Raw genomic sequence first — 18,916 nt, forward strand, 5'->3', positions numbered from 1 at the left:
GCAACTCCATACAGACAGTGCCTGGTCTGGGATTCAAACCCTTGCAGCACTCTGTTGGTATCAGGCGGCAGTGCTAATAACCCACTGCACTGCTCCACCATTGTAAAGCTTAGCCACGTTTGCATTTGGTTTGATCTCAGCTTCAGAGTAAACAATCAAAAGGCATTTCTACCGACAGGTCAAACCCCGGGAAAAGCAATCTAAGCAAACAATCAACGTGATTAGTGATTCGGTTTGAGTAAATGGATAGAAACCATGCAAATATGGTGGCTGAAAAGGGCAATGCGATGTTTTAATGAAAGGTTCAGAAAATAAATACGACTGTACCTGTCTTTGTTAGTGGATTTGTTACGAGTTTTCGGATGAGTTCATTTTCTGAAGACCGAAGAAGAAGGACAATATCAGCAGGCAGTGTGTCTCGATTCTTTGCTAGAAATCCTGTGGCGCTGTAAAGAACCTGCAAAGGTAAGGAGGAACAGGAAACCCCAAGCCATCAACCACACATACTTAAAATCTAAACGGGATGATTTAAAAAGTCATTAAATCTACAAAGCTATTAGTATTCTTAAAGGAATTCATGATGTCAGGACTCATGGTTCATTGGTCATGTTGACATAGATAATGAGTTCTAAGCAATTTTAGCTAACTTATCCACCCACACATTTCTTAATTTTCAAAACCAAGCTTCCTTTTTCCAGTACAGGACCATAAGAAGCTGGGGTCTGTGTCACAAACATAGACTCCATAAAGCTGCAACTGGTGAAGCACCCAAGGCAACAGTTGTATGTTTGGGACAGCTAAACAATGGGGTTTGATGGACTGAAGAGTCTCCTCTCATTTCACAGATAGATAGATAGATAGATAGATAGATAGATAGATAGATAGATAGATAGATAGATAGATAGATAGATAGATAGATAGATAGATAGATAGATAGATAGATAGATAGATAGATAGATAGATAGATAGAAAAGGCACTATATAATAGATAGATACAGTAGATAGTGTGGCAGGTAGCTGGGACGCACCTTCTACTTATGTTCCTTGGGAGCAAACATGGGCTCCTATTTACCTCCCCCGGGATGCTTGGTAGCAGCCTCCCTGACTGACGATGGTGCCTCAGTTTCCCACAGGGCTAAATGGGAGATAGAGTTCTCCACAGCCCAGTTGGGATCTGGGGTGGCTGCCAGGGGGTGCTACATGGGTCCCTGAGTCGGTCTGGACAACTCTACAGCCCCGCCCGGATGTGCATTTAGAAACAGGTGATCAAACACCTGGAGCACTTCTGGGTGGGCTATAAAAAGGGCCAGCAACCACCACTCTGGGGCCAGAATTAGGAGGAAGAGGATGAGGTTGCCAGGGTGGTGGTGCCAAAACAGGAGTGTTGTTGCTTTGATTTAAGTGCTTTGGGACTGTGGTATGCCCGTGGGGTTCACGGGGAAGACGTGCCCCATGGGTGAAGAAAAATAAAGTCTTCTTGTGTTTTTACTTGTGCCTCAGCATAAGTCTGTGCTGGGTCAGTCGAAATATATCGCCTTTTATCACAATAGATAGATAGATAGATAGAAAAGGCACTATATAATAGATAGATAGATAGATAGATAGATAGATAGATAGATAGATAGATAGATAGATAGATAGATAGATAGATAGATAGATAGATAGATAGATAGATAGATAGATAGATAGATACACACTCCTAATTATTTCTCGCTTTTTAAAGAGTGCTTCCTGGAAGTATCAGCAAAATGTAGGAACAAATTCTGGAAGGGATGTCTATCTCTCAGAGGACACAATCACTTTGTTAAGAACACAGACCAAAGGCTGAGTAGCAATTGTCTTCTAGGAACTGAGGACCTTCTTAAGAACAAAATCTGACCAGAAATGGACTGAAGAGACTCAGAATTACAGTGATCCCTCACTATATCGCGCTTCGACTTACGCGGCTTCACTCCATTGCAGATTTTATATGTAAGCATATCTAAATATATATCACAGATTTTTCGCTGGTTCATGGATTTCTGCTGACAGTGGGTCTTTTAATTTGTGGTACATGCTTCCTCAGTTGGTTTGCCCAGTTGATTTCATACAAGGTACGCTATTGGCGGATGGCTGAGAAGTTACCCAATCAGAGCACGTATTATGTATTAAATAAAACTCCTCAATGATATACGATATGCTTCCCGTGTGCATACTTAAAAGCCTGAACAGCACGTATTGATTTTTGATTGTTTGCTTTTCTCTCTCTCTCTGACATTCTCTGCTCCTGACGGAGGGGGTGTGAGCAGAGGGGCTGTTCGCACATTGGCCTAGAGGATATCGACGCTCCTCTGAAAAATGCTGAAAGACTACCTTCACATTGCTCCCTTCCTTGCGGCTGCTTTATTGCAGTGCTTCGCATACTTAATAGTCCGAACAGCACGTATTGATTTTTGATTGTTTGCTTTTCTCTCTCTCTCTGACATTCTCTGCTCCTGACGCGCACTCCTTTGAAGAGGAAGATATGTTTGCATTCTTTTAATTGTGAGACGGAACTGTCATCTCTGTCTTGTCATGGAGCACAGTTTAAACTTTTGAAACAGAGACAAATGTTTGTTTGCAGTGTTTTAAAGTCACTGTCTCTACAACCTCCTGTGTTTCTGTGCAAATCTGTGACCCAAGCGTGACAATATAAAAATAACAATATAAACGTATGGTTTTTACTTTGCGGATTTTCACCTTTCGCGCGGGGTTCTGGAACGCAATCGAGGAGGGATCACTGTACTGAAAATTTACTGTGACAATGTGGCTGTCAGTTTGGAAATTTTCAAAATTAAACAATGAACTGGACACAAGAGTGAAAATAGCAGATATCACGTCAAAGTCTGCTAGATAATATAATCTTTTAAACTGTGGGGTTTTTTAGTTCCCCTATTAAGATCTGAACTAAGCGTTTTTTTGGTTTTCTTTGAGAAAAACAAAACAAAGATAAAAAATAACAACTTTATTACTCAAGTATTATATTTTGATACATCTAATAGACTATGTAATCATGATAATACTTTTCTAGATAATAGTAAGTGTGAAATGTATGATTTTAAACGGAAATAACACATTTAGAAATAAATTATTGCTTTTGTGTAGAAATGTATTGTATATTTTAATGATGTGCTGAGGGCCACTAGACTTTTCAAAATAAGCACTACGCTATCTCAGAATGGAAAGTACCAGGGTGAGATAAAACTTAATTAAGAAGTAGAAGAGTCCAAACAATTTGGATATACAGCATGAGATTTGTAAGATTTAGAGATCTTCTTAAAGACAGAGAGGAAGGTCTGAATCTGTGTCATTGCTGTTGAATTGTTGTAAGAATATTATTTTCTTTTTTTCTGTATATTTTGCATTAAACCTTTTATCTTTATATATTATTATTGTGTTTCAATAAATAATATAAACACTTTGATTATTAATTTCATCTAGATTCTTACATTTATCTGGTGTCAGAGGTATAGGTGGGTATTAGGTGGTGTCAACTTAGTGATTTAGCAAGATTAGGAATGTTAAGGACAGGTCTGTGAGATGATGGCCTGCAAAAGGTAACCAAACCTGTTAAAGTCTCAGCACCAAGTGCTAGGAACACAGATTTTGAAATGCAGGGTGGGCCTTAAGGGGCATAAGGTCACCATTGCCTGTACATCTCTCAGCCCTTAGCCTGGATAACAGAGACGGATAACCTGGATATTCCTTCAGGCCCCGGTCTAGAAAACTTGTACTGACTTGCACTGATAGTTCAAGTTCAAAGTTTATTGTCATGTGCACAGTAAGGAAACACATTTCCCTGTACAATGAAATTCTTTCTTTGCTGTTCACACCAAATGACAAAACCAACATGTAGGGATACACATACAGTAAATAGTAAGTAGCAGATAGATAATAAGTAACAGAGGCAGCATAAAGTATAAAAACAGAATAGACGTTGTGGTCCCTGGCTGGGGCTTGAGCCCGGCCGTGACGCCCAGGAGGACGAGAGGAGGGCTTGTGCCTCCTCCAGACCGCGAGGGGGCGTCCGTCCTGGTTATGTTGGGGGGCTCGGGTAAAGGGCTTGGAAGCCAGGCCCTGTAGGGACCCCCTGGCCACTGCCAGGCGGCGCCCCAGTGCCTTATTATCCCGGGACCCCTGGTGTGGCGGAAGTGCCGGGGGGAAGACGACAGGAGACACCCGGACAGCTTCCGGGTGCGCAGCTGGCACTTCCGCCACATGGGGGTGTGTCCGCGGGAGATTGCCGGGAAGCAGCTGGAGCCCATCCGGGTTCCTATAAAAGGGGCCGCCTCCCTCCAGTCATTAGTGGAAGTCGGGTGGAAGAGGACGGGAGCTGGAGTGAGGACTGGAGGCGCCAGGAGGAAAAGAGGCACAGGACTGTGTGGCCTGGACATTGGGGGAATCGGTGCTGGAGGCACTGGGGTTTGTGCACGTGACTTATTTGTGTAAATATTGTAAATAAACAGTGTGTGGTGAATTTAAGATGTCCGTCTGTGTGTGTCCGGGTCCAAGTTCACAACGTATAAAGTGTAATGTGCAGGTAGGTGTGTGATGGACAAGTCAAATACAGTTGTGTGAGACAGAGAGAATGAGGTGGACCACGGTTATAAACTCCAGTCAGTTATTTAGGAGTCTAATGGCCTTGGGAAAGGAAGAGTTCTTTAGGCTGGAAGTCCTTCATTTCATACGTCTGTACCTCCTGCCTGAGGGTAGGAGTGTGAACAGTTCGTGTTGGGGTTGGGTGGGGTCCCTGAGGATCGAGGCAGTTCTCCTGCGGACTCTGCAGTTGTAGATGCTCTGCAGAGAGGGCAGTGGGGTCCTGGTGATCTTCTCAGCAGGCGTTTGTGGTCCATAGCAGTAGTGCTGCCGTACCACACGGTGATGCAGCTGGTCAAGATCAGCCACAAATTAAATCAAATAAACTTGAAGTGAATAATATTGATTATCTCATTCCAATGGCACCTGTCAAGAGGTGGGATGTATTAAACAGCAAATCAGCACTTGAAGATGATGTGTTAGAAGCAGGAAAAATAAGCAAGCATAAGGATCTGAGCAACTCTGACATGGGCCGAGCCAGGACTTCCATTCAAGCAGTGAGACAGTAAGCTAAATATTGTGCCCCCAAGATACTAAGGTGGTGACATTTTGTCAGTGTGTGACTACTGTGATGTCAATTGACAGAGATTTTGGGTCTCTGTTAGCCTTGCATTTACCTTTCCAGCATAATGATGAACTCCAAAGCTTAAGTCAACTCTTTTTGGCCTCCAGAAATTTTTTGATTTAAGGTTGTCTTCAAATTTTTCTACACAAAAGAGAAATCAAATAAAATGTGAAACAAAGCAATGGCATTGGACAGTTTGTCAGTGAGATCAATAAGTAAAGCAAAGGGTTGGTAAAGTGAAAAGTACAGCATTCATCAGCTCTTGACGTCTGTGTAAGGTTTTCTGATTAGCAGCATACTGTATATAACATAACATAACATAACATATGATGGATTCAGAAAGTGTTTCAACCCTTCACTTATTCCACATTTTGTTATGCTACAGCCTCATTTTTTGCCCTCATCAAGCAACACTCAATACCCCAAATATCAAAGCGAAAGGATTTTATAAAGCTTTGCAAACCTCTTTATTATAAAAAAAAGCTTGGGACGAGACAAGACCTGTTCAGAGAGACGAGATGTGACTTTCTCAGAAAGACACTTTCATGTCCCGCGACATGAGATTTTGTGCCAAGAGATTTAACATGCCCGGGTCCAGAAATAAAAGATAAAGAGTAAATGACAAAGTAGAACATCGTAAAGAATTCAAAAACATTGGGGTGATACTCATGTAGAGCAGGTTAGAGATAACGGAAGTAAGAAAATTTGAAAGTCTCAAAGAAATTATATTAAAGATCGCATTATTTCAAATAAACAGAAATTATTACTTGGTGAAATAAAGGAACAGTGAAAAGAGATCGAAAATATTGTTCGGGTTTAAACTTTAAGACGGAGACTTGTACATTGTCTAATTCATGTTGCCAGGAGGGGACAGTTCTGTCTCTCAATGAAAAGAATAGAAAATGTTCCTCTTCGTATGGGTGCGCCTCGGGAGCGGGACCCCCAACAGGAGCAGAGGATGTCTGGGGGAGAATAGAGACAAGGCAGTGAGACAAAAGGATGGCTGCTGTACAGGCTTATAAATGTTTGAAGTGCCGTGCGAGATGCGGATCACACAGCATGGCAGCAGCAGCAAGTCAGCAGCTGATCGAGCAAAGAGGAGGTAAAAAGAAAAAATGTATTTGTTTCCCATTGTATCAACGTTTAAGAGGGGGTTTCGGTGGTGCGACTGCATCTCGTTGGGGTGCGTTCAACCCCGTATTCACAACGTGAGCGGCAGAGATGTGAAGTGGCAGGCGTGTAGTGCAGGCCAGGGGGTGGGGGGTTTTGGGGGGTTAGGATTGGAGAGTGAAGCGAGCGGGGGTTGACAAGCGAAACAAGCAGGGGGCTAAGCCCCCTAGTTTAATAAAAATAAAAAGGTGAAATATCATATTAACACAAGTATTCAGACCCTTTACTCATTACTTCATTGAAGCTTTTGTGACAACCATTCCAGCCTGGAGTCTTCTCAGGTCTGACATAAGAAGCTTTGCACACCGGAATTTGGGACAGTGGCACTGGCACACTCATCCTGTAAATCATTTTTATTTAAATTGCAAGCACCCATACTTCTATCAAGATTCAAATATAATTTTTAAATAAATACTCTTCTTAAAATTATGCCTGTAGATAAAAAGTAATGAATTATTTTTCAATAAAAGATTAGAATAAATTTAAAAGGTCTTTAAAAAATAATTTATAATTAAAATTCAAAATTATACTTTAAAACAGAACCTCCTATATTAATAATAAAATCACTTGTGGACTATGGCTGGCAGCTTATCCCGGCCAATACCCCCAAGCCGCCAGGTGGAGCCCTAACTGCAATGTGGAGATGCCCCGAATTCCAGCAGGGCATCATGGACCTTGGAGTTTCCCTTCCAGCCCTGCTGGATAACATGGGGGCCAACAGTGGATGCTGCAGGGAAGCTCAAGGATTTATATTCTCCGTATAGCCCGCAAGTACTTCCATGTCACAAGGACGGAAGAAATAAAGTTTTCACCTGACCCGGAAGTGCTGGGTAGTCACATGGACTGGGGGATCAGAAGCACTTCCGGGTCAAGGACTATAAAGGACTGTGGGAAATCCCTGACGGTTGAGCTGAGTTGGGAGGAAGGGTGACAACGCGACTGGGAGTGGAGGATTTGTATATTGTTTATGAGTATTGTGGAGTGGAGGGTGCTTTGTGCACTTTATTATAATAAAAAGTCAACATTTTGGACTTGTATCTGGTGTCTGGCGTCTGGTCTGAGGGATCAAGGGGACAACAATGCCCCCTATCTGTCACACACTCTTTAATACAAAATAATTTCAGTTAAAATACACAAAGCTTTATTAAAAAGAGCAGTTAAAACTTAACTATATTCCACTAAAGTACTAAAAACAAAAATTATAGGGAACTAAAAAACATTAGTTTACCCCTGTGGGGTCTACTTTACTCCCGGGGGTACAAATATTTAACAATTAAAAAAATAGTGTTAATTTCAAATATGTAAAGAAAGGGAAAAAGTACTCTAAAATAACTTTAACTTTAGGGCTGATGAGGTAAGCTTTAAGAATAGACAAAAGCCTCTAGAGTCTTAACCTCAGGGCCCATTCACTAGGGGTTAAATTAAGGATCGGGATAGGGGTAGGACATCTAATAAATAGTTAAAAATAAACAAGCATTAACCCTAGGGCTACTGATGTAACCTTTAAGACTAGGAATACATATACAGAATTTTAACATCAGGGCCAGGTAGGGTTCAGCTTGAGTAGAGACCCTCGATAGACAGCTGTTTTCAAGAGACGTTCGATTGGGTCCAAGTCTGGGCTCTGGCTGGGTCACTCAAACGCATTCCCAGAATTGCCCCAAAGCCACTCCTGTGTTGCCTTCACTTTGTCCTTTGTCAGCCCACTCTGAGGTCCATGTTGCTCCTGAGCAGGTTTTCCTTGCAGATATCCTTCTACTTAGCTCTGTTCAGCTTTTTCACAATCCTCTTTCGTCTCCCAGTCCTTCCTACTGAAAAACAACCCCACAGCCTGACACTGCCACCACCATCTTTAATGTTGGAATGGGACCGAACAAATGATGAGCACTGTCTGGGTTTCTCCGGACATGAGTCTAATCTTGGTTTCCTCAAACCAAAGAATCTTGTTTCCCACAGTCTGAGAGTTCTTTAGATGACTTTTTTTGCAGATAGCAAGAAGACTTCCATGTGTCTTTTACTGTGGACAGGCTTCTGTCTGGCTAGTGTGTTAGAAATCCCAGATCAGTGGAGTGTTTCAGTGATGGCTGTTCTTCTGGAGGTTTCTCCCACATCTCCACACTGGTTTTCTGGAGCTTAGCCAGAGTGACCACTGGGTTCTCCTACCTTCTCCGCCCTTCTCTCAGGTGGTCAGCCTAAGCATTTTCATGGTAGTTCCAAACTTTTTTCAATTAAGAATTACGAAGGCTACTGTGCTATTGGGAACCTTCAATGCTGCACGATTTCTTTCCTTCTAGCCTTCACTAAAATCTGTGCCCCTCAACACAATCCTGACTCTAAGTTCTGCAGATAATTCCTTTGACCTCATGGCTTGATTTTTTGCTCAATTGTGGGACCTTCTGTCCTCAGGTGTGTGCCTTTCCTAATTATTTCAATTAATTGAACTGACCACAGGTGGACCACAAACATGGTGGGGAAACATTTCAAAGATGATCAATAGAAGGAGATGCACCTGAGTCAGATTTCAAGCGTCGTATGCAAAGGGTCTGAATACTTGTGTCAATGTGACATTTCAGTTTTTCATTTTTAATAAGTTAGCAAAAAAAAGTCGAAAGTCCTGCTGTCAGTCTGGGGTATTGCATGAGGGGGAAAAATGAATTTAAATGATTTGAGCACAAGACTGCTTCTTCTTCTTCTTCTGGCTGCTCTTTTTAGGGGTTGCCACAGCAGATCATCTTCTTCCATATCTTTCTGTCTTCGTCATCTTGTTCTGTCACACCCATCGCCTGCATTTCCTCTCACACCACATCCATAAACCTTGTCTTAGGCTTTCCTCTTTTCCTCTTGCCTGGCAGCTCTATTCTTGGTATCCTTCCAATATACTCAGCATCTCTCCTCTGCACATGTCCAAACCAACGCAATCTCGCCTCTCTGACTTTGTCTCCCAACTGTCCAACTTGAGCTGACCCTCTAATGTCCTCATTTCTAATCCTGTCTATCCTTGTCACACCCAATGCAAATCTTAGTATCTTTAACTCTGCCACCTCCAGCTCTGTCTACTGCTTTTTGGTCAGTGCCACCGTCTCCAACCAATATAACACAGCTCACTACTTAGAATCATAACTAGGAAAAGAAAATCCAAGCACATGTCTGAAGTTTTGATGTCACTACACTGGCTACCTGTGCCATTTAGAATTGACTTTAAATTAGGGTTTACAAAGCCTTAAATAATGTCACTCCATCTTCACTCCATATCTTGTCTCTCACCTTACACTCCAAATTGTACCCTTAGATCTTCAAATGAGGGTCTGCTTATAATTCCAAGAGTTAAACTTAAAAGAAGTGGTGAGGTTGGCCTTCTGCTGTTATGCACCTAAAATCTGGAACACAGTGGGATGCAAAAGTTTGGGCAACCTTGTTAATAGTCATTATTTTCCTGTATAAATCGTTGGTTGTTACGATAAAATCATGTCCAGACAGAGGAGTAGCTTCAGTGACAGACTTTTGTCACTGTCCTGCTCCACTGACAGACTAAAGAGATCGTTCCTCCCCCACACTATGCGACTCTTCAATGTCACCCGGGGGAGTAAATGCTATCATTAATTTTATTTTAATTTTTTTTTCATTTTTATTACTATTTAATTTAATATTGTTTCTTTGTATCAGTATACTGCTGCTGGATTATGTGAATTTCCCCTTGGGATTAATAAAGTATCTATCTATCTATCTAAAAAATGTCAGTTAAATATATCATATAGGAGACACACACAGTGATATTTGAGAAGTGAAATGAAGTTTATTGGATTTACAGAAAGTGTGCAATAATTGTTCAAACAAAATCAGGCAGGTGCATAAATTTGGGCACCGTTGTCATTTTATTGATTCCAAAACTTTTAGAACTAATTATTGAACTCCAATTGGCTTGGTAAGCTCAGTGACCCCTGACCTACATACACAGGTGAATCCTATAATGAGAAAGAGTATTTAAGGGGGTCAATTATAAGTTTCCCTCCTCCTTTAATTTTCTCTGAAGAGTAGCAACATGGGGGTCACAAAACAACTCTCACATGACCTGGAGACAAAAGTTGTTCACCATCACGGTTTAGGGGAAGGATACAGAAAGCTGTCCCAGAGATTGAAGCTGTCTGTTTCCACAGTTAGGAACATATTGAGGAAATGGAAGACCACAGGCTCAGTTCAAGTTAAGGCTCGAAGTGGCAGACCAAGAAAGATTTCGGATAGACAGAAGTGACGAATGGTGAGAACAGTCAGAGTCAACCCACAGACCAGCACCAAAGACCTACAACATCATCTTGCAGCAGATGGAGTCACTGTGCATCGTTCAACCATTCGGCACACTTTACACAAGGAGATGCTGTATGCGAGAGTGATGTAGAGGAAGCAGAAACAGAGCCGCTTGAGGTCTGCTCAAGCACATTTGGACAAGCCAGCTTCATTTTGGAATAAGGTGCTGTGGACTGATGAAACTAAAATGGAGTTATTTGGGCATAACAAGGGGCGTTATGCATGGAGGAAAAAGAACACAGCATTCCAAGAAAAACACCTGCTACCTACAGTAAAATATGGTGGTGGTTCCATCATGCTGTGGGGCTGTGTGGCCAGTGCAGGGACTGGTAATCTTGTCAAAGTTGAGGGACGCATGGATTCCACCCAGTATCAGCAGATTCTGGAGACCAATGTCCAGGAATCAGTGACAAAGCTGAAGCTGCGCCGGGGCTGGATCTTTCAACAAGACAACGACCAAACACTGCTCAAAATCCACTAAGGCATTCATGCAGAGGAACAAGTACAACGTTCTGGAATGGCCATCTCAGTCCCCAGACCTGAATATAATTGAAAATCTGTGGTGTGAGTTAAAGAGAGCTGTCCATGCTCAGAAGCCATCACACCTGAATGAACTAGAGATGTTTTGTAAAGAGGAATGGTCCAAAATACCTTCAACCACAATCCAGACTCTCATTGGAACCTACAGGAAGCATTTAGAGGCTGGAATTTCTGCAAAAGGCGGATCTACTAAATATTGATTTCATTTCTTTTTTGTGGTGCCCAAATTTATGCACCTGCCTAATTTTGTTTGAACAATTATTGCACATTTTCTGTAAATCCAATAAACTTCATTTCACTTCTCAAATATCACTGTGCATGTCTCCTATATGATATATTTAACTGACATTTTTTATCGTAACAACCAACGATTTATGCAGGAAAATAATGACTATTAACAAGGTTGCCCAAACTTTTGCATCCCACTGTAGCTGACCGACTGAAATTCGCCAGGCTAATACATTGGAGCACTTTAATAAACTGCTGAAAACTCATTATTTTAACATGGCCTTCTCATAGCTTCATTTTAGTGTAACTCTGATATTCTGTATATGCATTGAATTATCATTTGTGTTATGGCTCCACAATCCGTACTAACCCCTACTCTGCTGTTCTTTTTCCGGTTTTCTCTGGTGGGCGATCTGTGCCACCAACACCATTTGATCAGGGTACAATGCAGTCCCTACATTGATGGATTGAAGGCCAGATGACCATCATCATCAAATTCTTCCACGTGAAGCCTGAAAACCATGAGGACTGATTGAGATCATTTACTGTATGTTAGGTAGAAAAGGGGGCTGGGTGGTCTCGTGGATTCGGAACCCCTGCAGATGCATGGGAGGCCAGAGGTCCACATGACCATCACCATCACTTTCTTTCACGTGAAGTCTGTAAACCATGAGGACTGATTGAGATCATGTTTAGTAGGTAGGTAGGTAGGGGCTGGCTGGGTGGTCTCGTGGCCTCGGAACCCCTCCAGATTTTGTTTTTTTTTTTCTCCAACCCTCTGGAGTTGTTTTTTTGTTTTGTTTTTTCTGTCATCCTGGCCATCGGACCTTACTTTATTCTTTGTTACTTAGTATTGCCTAATTATATTTTTCAATTTTTCCTTTTTCTTTCTTAATCTTGTAAAATACTTTGAGCTACATCATTTGGGATTAGAACAATCTAGAACAATCTAGACGAGAACAGGCCATTCAGCCCAACAAAGCTCGCCAGTCCTATTCACTTGCTTCCTCCAAGAAAACATCAAGTCGAGTTTTGAAAGTCCCTAACGTCTTACTGTCTACCACACTACTTGGTAACTTATTCCAAGTGTCTATCGTTCTTTGTGTAAAGAAAAACTTCCTAATGTTTGTGCGAAATTTACCCTTAACAAGTTTCCAACTGTGTCCCCGTGTTCTTGATGAGCTCATTTTAAAATACAAGTCTCGATCCACTGTACTAATTCCCTTCATAATTTTAAACACTTCAATCATGTCACCTCTTAATCTTCTTTTGCTTAAACTGTAAAGGCCCAGCTCTTTTAATCTTTCCTCATAACTCAACCCCTGTAGACCTGGAATCAGCCTAGTCGCTCTTCTCTGGACCTTTTCTAGTGCTGCTATGTCCTTTTTGTAGCCTGGAGACCAAAACTGCACACAGTACTCAAGATGAGGCCTCACCAGTGCATTATAAAGGTTGAGCATAACCTCCTTGGACTTGTACTCCACAGATCGTGCTATATAACCTAACATTCTGTTAGCCTTCTTAATGGCTTCTGAACACTGTTTGGAAGTTGATAGCTTGGAGTCCACTATGACTCCTAAATCCTTCTCATAAGGTGTACTCTCGATTTTTCGACCGCCCATTGTGTATTCAAACCTAATATTTTTACTTCCTATGTGTAATACTTTACATTTACTGACATTAAATTTCATCTGCCACAAATCTGCCCAAGCCTGTATGCTATCCAAGTCCTTCTGTAATGATATAACGGATTCCAAATTATCTGCTAATCCACCTATCTTGGTATCATCTGCAAACTTAACCAGCTTGTTACTTATATTCCTATCTAAATCATTTATATATATTAAAAATAGCAGCGGCCCTAGCACTGACCCCTGTGGAACACCACTCTTAACATCAGCCAGTTCTGATGAGGTTCCTCGCACCATCACCCTCTGCTTCCTGTGTCTGAGCCAATTCTGCACCCATCTAAAAACATCACCCTGAATTCCCACTTCTTTTAACTTGATGCCCAACCTCTCATGTGGCACCTTATCAAATGCTTTCTGAAAGTCCAGATAAATAATATCATAAGCTCCACTTTGATCGTATCCTTTTGTTGCCTCCTCATAGAATTCCAACATGTTAGTAAAACACGACCTCCCCCTTCTGAACCCATGCTGACTGTTCAGAATAACTCCTGTCCTTGTCATGTGTTGCTCAATCTTATCCTTAATAATTCCTTCCATTAATTTTCCTGTGATGCTTGTTAAGCTTACTGGCCTATAGTTGCTTGGATCTGCCCTGTCACCCTTTTTATATAATGGGATGATATTTGCCATTTTCCAGTCCTTTGGAATCTCTCCAGTGCACAGTGACTTCCTAAAAATAGGTGTCAAGGGTTTATATATGTACTCACTAGCCTCCTTAAGAACACGAGGATAAATATTATCTGGGCCTGGTGATTTGTTTGATTTCATCTTATTTAATCTGAGCAGCACTTCTCCCTCTACAATTTCCAAATCCCTCAGTACCTCCTTAGTAGTTGTGTTTACCTCTGGCAGGTTATCCACTTGCTCACTTGTAAACACCTCAGAAAAATGTAAGTTTAGGGCATCTGCTATTTCATTGTCTGTATCTTTTAATTCCCTTTACTATTCCTGATGAACTTGACCTCCTCCTTAACTGTTCTTTTACTACTAAAATACTGAAAGAATCTCTTGGGGTCTTCTTTCGCCTTATCTGCTATATTCCTCTCCAACTGTCTTTTAGCCTCTCTGATATCCTTCTTAATGGTTGCCCTCATGTTCTCATACGCTACGGTTCTCTTTGCAGTCATTAGTCTTATATGCCTTATACAGCAGTTTTTCCTTTGCAACTTCTTTTTAAATCTTTATTAATCCATCGTGGAGATTTTTTAGTTTCCTATTACTTCCAAATTTAGGTATGTATCTGTCCTGCATTACATGTAAAACATTTTTAAACCTGTTCCACTGCTCCTCGACTGTCTCCACATTTAAAAGCTTATCCCAGTCTATCCTACTTAGACTTTGTCGCATCTGCTCAAAATTAGCCCTACTAAAGTTCAACTTAACAATTTTAGTCTTTGCATCTGTACTCTTACAAAATACTGAGAATTGTATTACATTATGGTCACTTGACCCTAGTGGTTCAATCACCTCTACACCCTCAATTCTATCCTGATTATTACAGAATACTAAATCCAGATAGGCTTCACCCCTTGTTGGTGCTTTAACATGCTGTGTTAAAAACAGTGCGATTACTTCTAAAACTCCTGCTCTTGTGCTCCTCCATCTGTAAGGTTATCCCAGTTAATATTTGGATAATTAAAGTCCCCATGACTATAATATCCCCTGTAAACTTGCCTTTTTGATATTACTAAAAAGATGTGTGTTGAAATTACTGTCTGAATTGGGTGGTCTATAACACACTCCTAAAATGAGACCTTTTCCCTAATATTTTCCAGGCGAAGCCACATGTCCTCACTAAGATGGGGCTCATCATCCAACTGAAGATGACTTACATTTAATTCCTGTTTGGCATAAACAGCAACCCCACCTCCTTTTCTGTTCTGTCTATCCTTCCTAAAAAATGTGTATCCCTCTATGTTACACTCATCCCCATCTTTGTTATTTAGCCAGGTTTCCGTTATTGCTATAATATCATAATTGTGCTCTGCTACATACAACTCCAACTCACTTACCTTATTTTTGATACTTCTAGCATTAAGGCAAGCTATTTTTAATGTGTTAATCCTTCTATCTTTACGTGTTTGCTTAAAATTTACATTACTATGCATTTTTATTTCTACACCATTGTTTGTTCTTCCATGTATAGATCTAAATCTGGCCTGTCCTAAACTCCCTGCCCCCCCATTCCCTAGTTTAAAAAACCCTTGACTAGCCTACACATACGCCTCCCCAATACATTGGTATTTGTATGAAAATCCATCCATCCATCCATTATCCAACGCGCTATATCCTAACTACTGGGTCACAGGGGTCTGCTGGAGCCAATCCCAGCCAACACAGGGAGCAAAGCAGGAATAAACCCCGGGCAGGGTGCCAGCCCACGACAGGGCACGCACACACACACCAAGCACACACTAGGGACAATTTAGGATCGCCAGTACACCTAACCTGCATGTCTTTGGACTGTGGGAGGAAGCCGGAGTACCCGGAGGAAACCCACACAGACACGGGGAGAACATGCAAAGTCCACACAGGGAGGACCCGTGAAGTGAACCCGGATCTCCTTACTGTGAGGCAGCAGCGCTACCACTGTGCTACCGTGCCGCCCCTTGTATGAAAATGTGATATAGAAATACATAAATGTTGTTGTTGTGGCTGTTACTGTCCTGTAGACCTTCCCAGTCACAGGGAATGCACAAACCAGTGTGTTTCTACATGCCGGTCCTAAGCCCGGATAAATGGGGAGGGTTATGTCAAGAAGGGCATCCAGTGTAAAATTTTGCCAGATCAATAATGAGCACAAGGTTGCAACATAACAAAACGTGAAAAATGTGAAGGAGTCTGAATACTTTCCAAATCCACTGTATCATAACATAACAACATTCCCAAAGCCTCGTAATCCAATTCAGGACCTTGAGGGGCTAAAGACTATCCAAGCTTGATTGAGTACATGTAAGGAAACAACCTCGGTGTGGACACCAGTGGTGCATCACAGGGCTCACTCATTTACATCCAGCCACATGGGTCCCAGTTCGAACCTCTAACTAACTTAGCACACACATAACTGTATCTTTGTGATGACGAGAATACTTGGAGAAAATACCAAACAGACATGGAAAAGACATTCAAAACCCACACGTACTGCACAAGAAAATTATTGTAAAGGGGACTTGCCTACAAGAGTTTGATCGGTAGCTTGTGGGAATCGACTCTCTTCATCCAACAGTGACAACAGTCCCATTGGCTTTTGTAAAAACATATCCAAAAGTGGTCTGTTGTCCTCGTATTCGATGACTCGAGCATCGACATCTTCATTCAAGTATTCATTCTATGGATCAAATTAAAAAAAAATATATATATTAATATTCAGGTGCTTTGAGGACTTTATTAACTGTTTTGAAACATTTTCAAATTGTGTTTATTTCCAGTACTTCCTCAAAGAATAGCATCACATTTTTTTGTTTTTGTAGCACTGGGTCATAACCAAAAATAAAAGTGATAATAGAATTTAATTACATGCATGCGGAGAGAATAAAATACAAGTTCTCAGAAGCATTTCACAATGTCGTTAAAAACCAAGCCCTGATAGGCATTTGGCTTTCTTAGATACCAGACTCCAACTCAAGTGAAGCAAAAAATTGCATTTGTATTTTTAGCTCTACGTTTTAGATGATTTGTGGCTAATTGTAGTTTTAATTTATTAATGTTTTTAAAAGGTATTGCCACACATTTGTATGGGAGGCAGCTAGAAGAATCAAAAGAAGGTAATTTCATGCCAGGCCAGGGGGTGGCGAGGTGCACTAAACCTTCCTCTTTTATCACTGCAGACCAGGGGCCTCATGTATAACGCCGTGCGTAGAACTCGCACTATAACATGGCGTAAGCACAAAAGCCGAAATGTGCTTACGCACAGAAAAATCCAGATGCAGGAATCTGTGCATACTCCAACTTCCACGTTCTTCCGCTACATAAACCCCGATCGGCTTGAAAAGTAACGCTCGTGCACATGCTTTATGTAACGCCCCAACTCCTCCCAGAATTACACCTCTTTGAATATGCAAATGAATATTAATCGCCCTTAAGCTCAGCCTTCTGTGAAAAGACAATGGGAAAAGCACGGGGAAAATATAAGAATTTCAGCGAATACCAAGTGGAGGCAAAGGAAAAACATACTATTTGTTCAAATAAACCGTGGTATAATCAACAAAAGGAAGTTGATCGAGTGACATAGCGTGTTGGAGAAACTTGAAAGCTCACGTTCACAAAATCGCACAGTGCCGAAATAAAAAGAAGTCACATATCAAAGTCGCGTGAAAAGCGAGTTGTAGCCCACTGTCTGAGTGTCATATGAAAGCTTATTAGGGTACAGAGAAAAAAGGCACACAGTGGGAAAAAGCACGAAATGTCAACTTCAATCTCGACATTTCCACTTTAATCACGTAGTTTATTTTGTCATTAAAATAGAACATCATAAACTTCATCTTAAAATTTTTAATTAACCAGTTTCTCAAATCACATCGTAATTAAAGTAGCACGTTAAATGCTTTGTTTTGTATTTGATCTTCTATGTGCTCTGTGTGTGTGAATCACTACTTGCTTCTTAAACCGGCTCTCTTCCTCCAACTGGACACAGAATCCATTACATTCGTGATATTACAGCTCTCTGAATAACTAAAATACTGAGATGTATACGTGATATCATTTTCATGATGATAGGAGTTAAAGCACGTTATTAAACATGAGTTTCACGTGCAGTGATTGTCGATGAAATAATTTATTGCAGCAGTACTCAGGGCGGCTCTAGGCTTGTGGTGGCACTGGGCAGAGGAAGAATCGGTGGCTCCTTCGCCCGCCCGTCAGTAAGGTAGCTTATGCACGGTGGATGGCCACATCCGTTGCAGACACTGCATAGCCGCCTCGTGCTCATGACACAAGCATTTAACTTTTGCGAAATTTGTGCTGCGTTTTTAGCTGTGTTGTTATTTTCTCTTTCTGTTTTATATTCAATATATATTGGCGTAGCCGTCACTGCAGTCCTTGCTTTTCTTTCCCCAAGTAACCGATCGCCACACAATCAGCTCTGTAATAGACGTTAAGCCATCTGTAAGCTTAGAGCGCAGATTCTTCAAAATTTTTAAGGAACATTGAAATATCTTTGTAGTACATGTTTAATTATTCTATCCTTCACGACACTCCCAGTGAAGAATATAGATTATTTAAATGAAGTTAAAGTTTTATCTGTATAATATAATAAACATATTTTGCTGCATTTCACCTTAAAAATGATATCGTCATCATATGTAAATACGCTTTATAAAGTGGCTCAGGTTGTGCAATATTATAACTGTAGTGCAAGTTTACAGTGGGGTGATTGTACTTATAAGTACAAACAGTTCTACAAGGAGCAATTGATTGAGTGCATTTAAAGTTCTTGGGATGAAACTGTTTCTGAACCGCGAGGTCCGTACAGGAAAGGCTTTAAAACATTTTGCAGTGGCTGAGACAGCGTGTCCTTGAAGCTGTATACCGATAATTCTCTTTCCAATCAGCTGCTGCTGTGATTCACACTCAGATACAGTGATATAAATACTCAGAGTGGTGCAGTGAGAGAAATAAGGAAAAAGATGATCCGCTGTGGCAACTCCTAACGGGAGGAGCTGAAAGAAGAAGAAGAAGAAGAAGAGAGTAACAACGCTAAAGCAGTTCTGGTATTTGGAATACTATGGCTATTCCCTGGACCATTATATTGTTACAAGTTAATTACAATCAGATGCATTACACTAATAAACAATATGCGGTTAGTTTC

The 18,916-nt window shown here is 41.1% G+C and overlaps 1 protein-coding gene across 2 annotated transcripts in view; it reads right to left on the reverse strand.

Moving 5' to 3' along the window:
- Positions 1-18,916, reverse strand: part of myo3a (myosin IIIA) — a 390,102-nt gene that overhangs the window by 125,304 nt on the left and 245,882 nt on the right. For both annotated transcript variants that reach the window (XM_039753913.1, XM_039753915.1), the window contains 3 exons: positions 16,285-16,438; positions 5,232-5,320; positions 328-457 (listed from right to left, as the gene is read on the reverse strand). In XM_039753913.1, the coding sequence (XP_039609847.1) occupies positions 328-457; positions 5,232-5,320; positions 16,285-16,438 (373 nt within the window). The remainder of the gene's footprint in view (positions 1-327; positions 458-5,231; positions 5,321-16,284; positions 16,439-18,916) is intronic.

This window comes from Polypterus senegalus, chromosome 5 (genome assembly GCF_016835505.1).
Source record: "Polypterus senegalus isolate Bchr_013 chromosome 5, ASM1683550v1, whole genome shotgun sequence".
NCBI classification, from domain to species: domain Eukaryota; kingdom Metazoa; phylum Chordata; class Cladistia; order Polypteriformes; family Polypteridae; genus Polypterus; species Polypterus senegalus.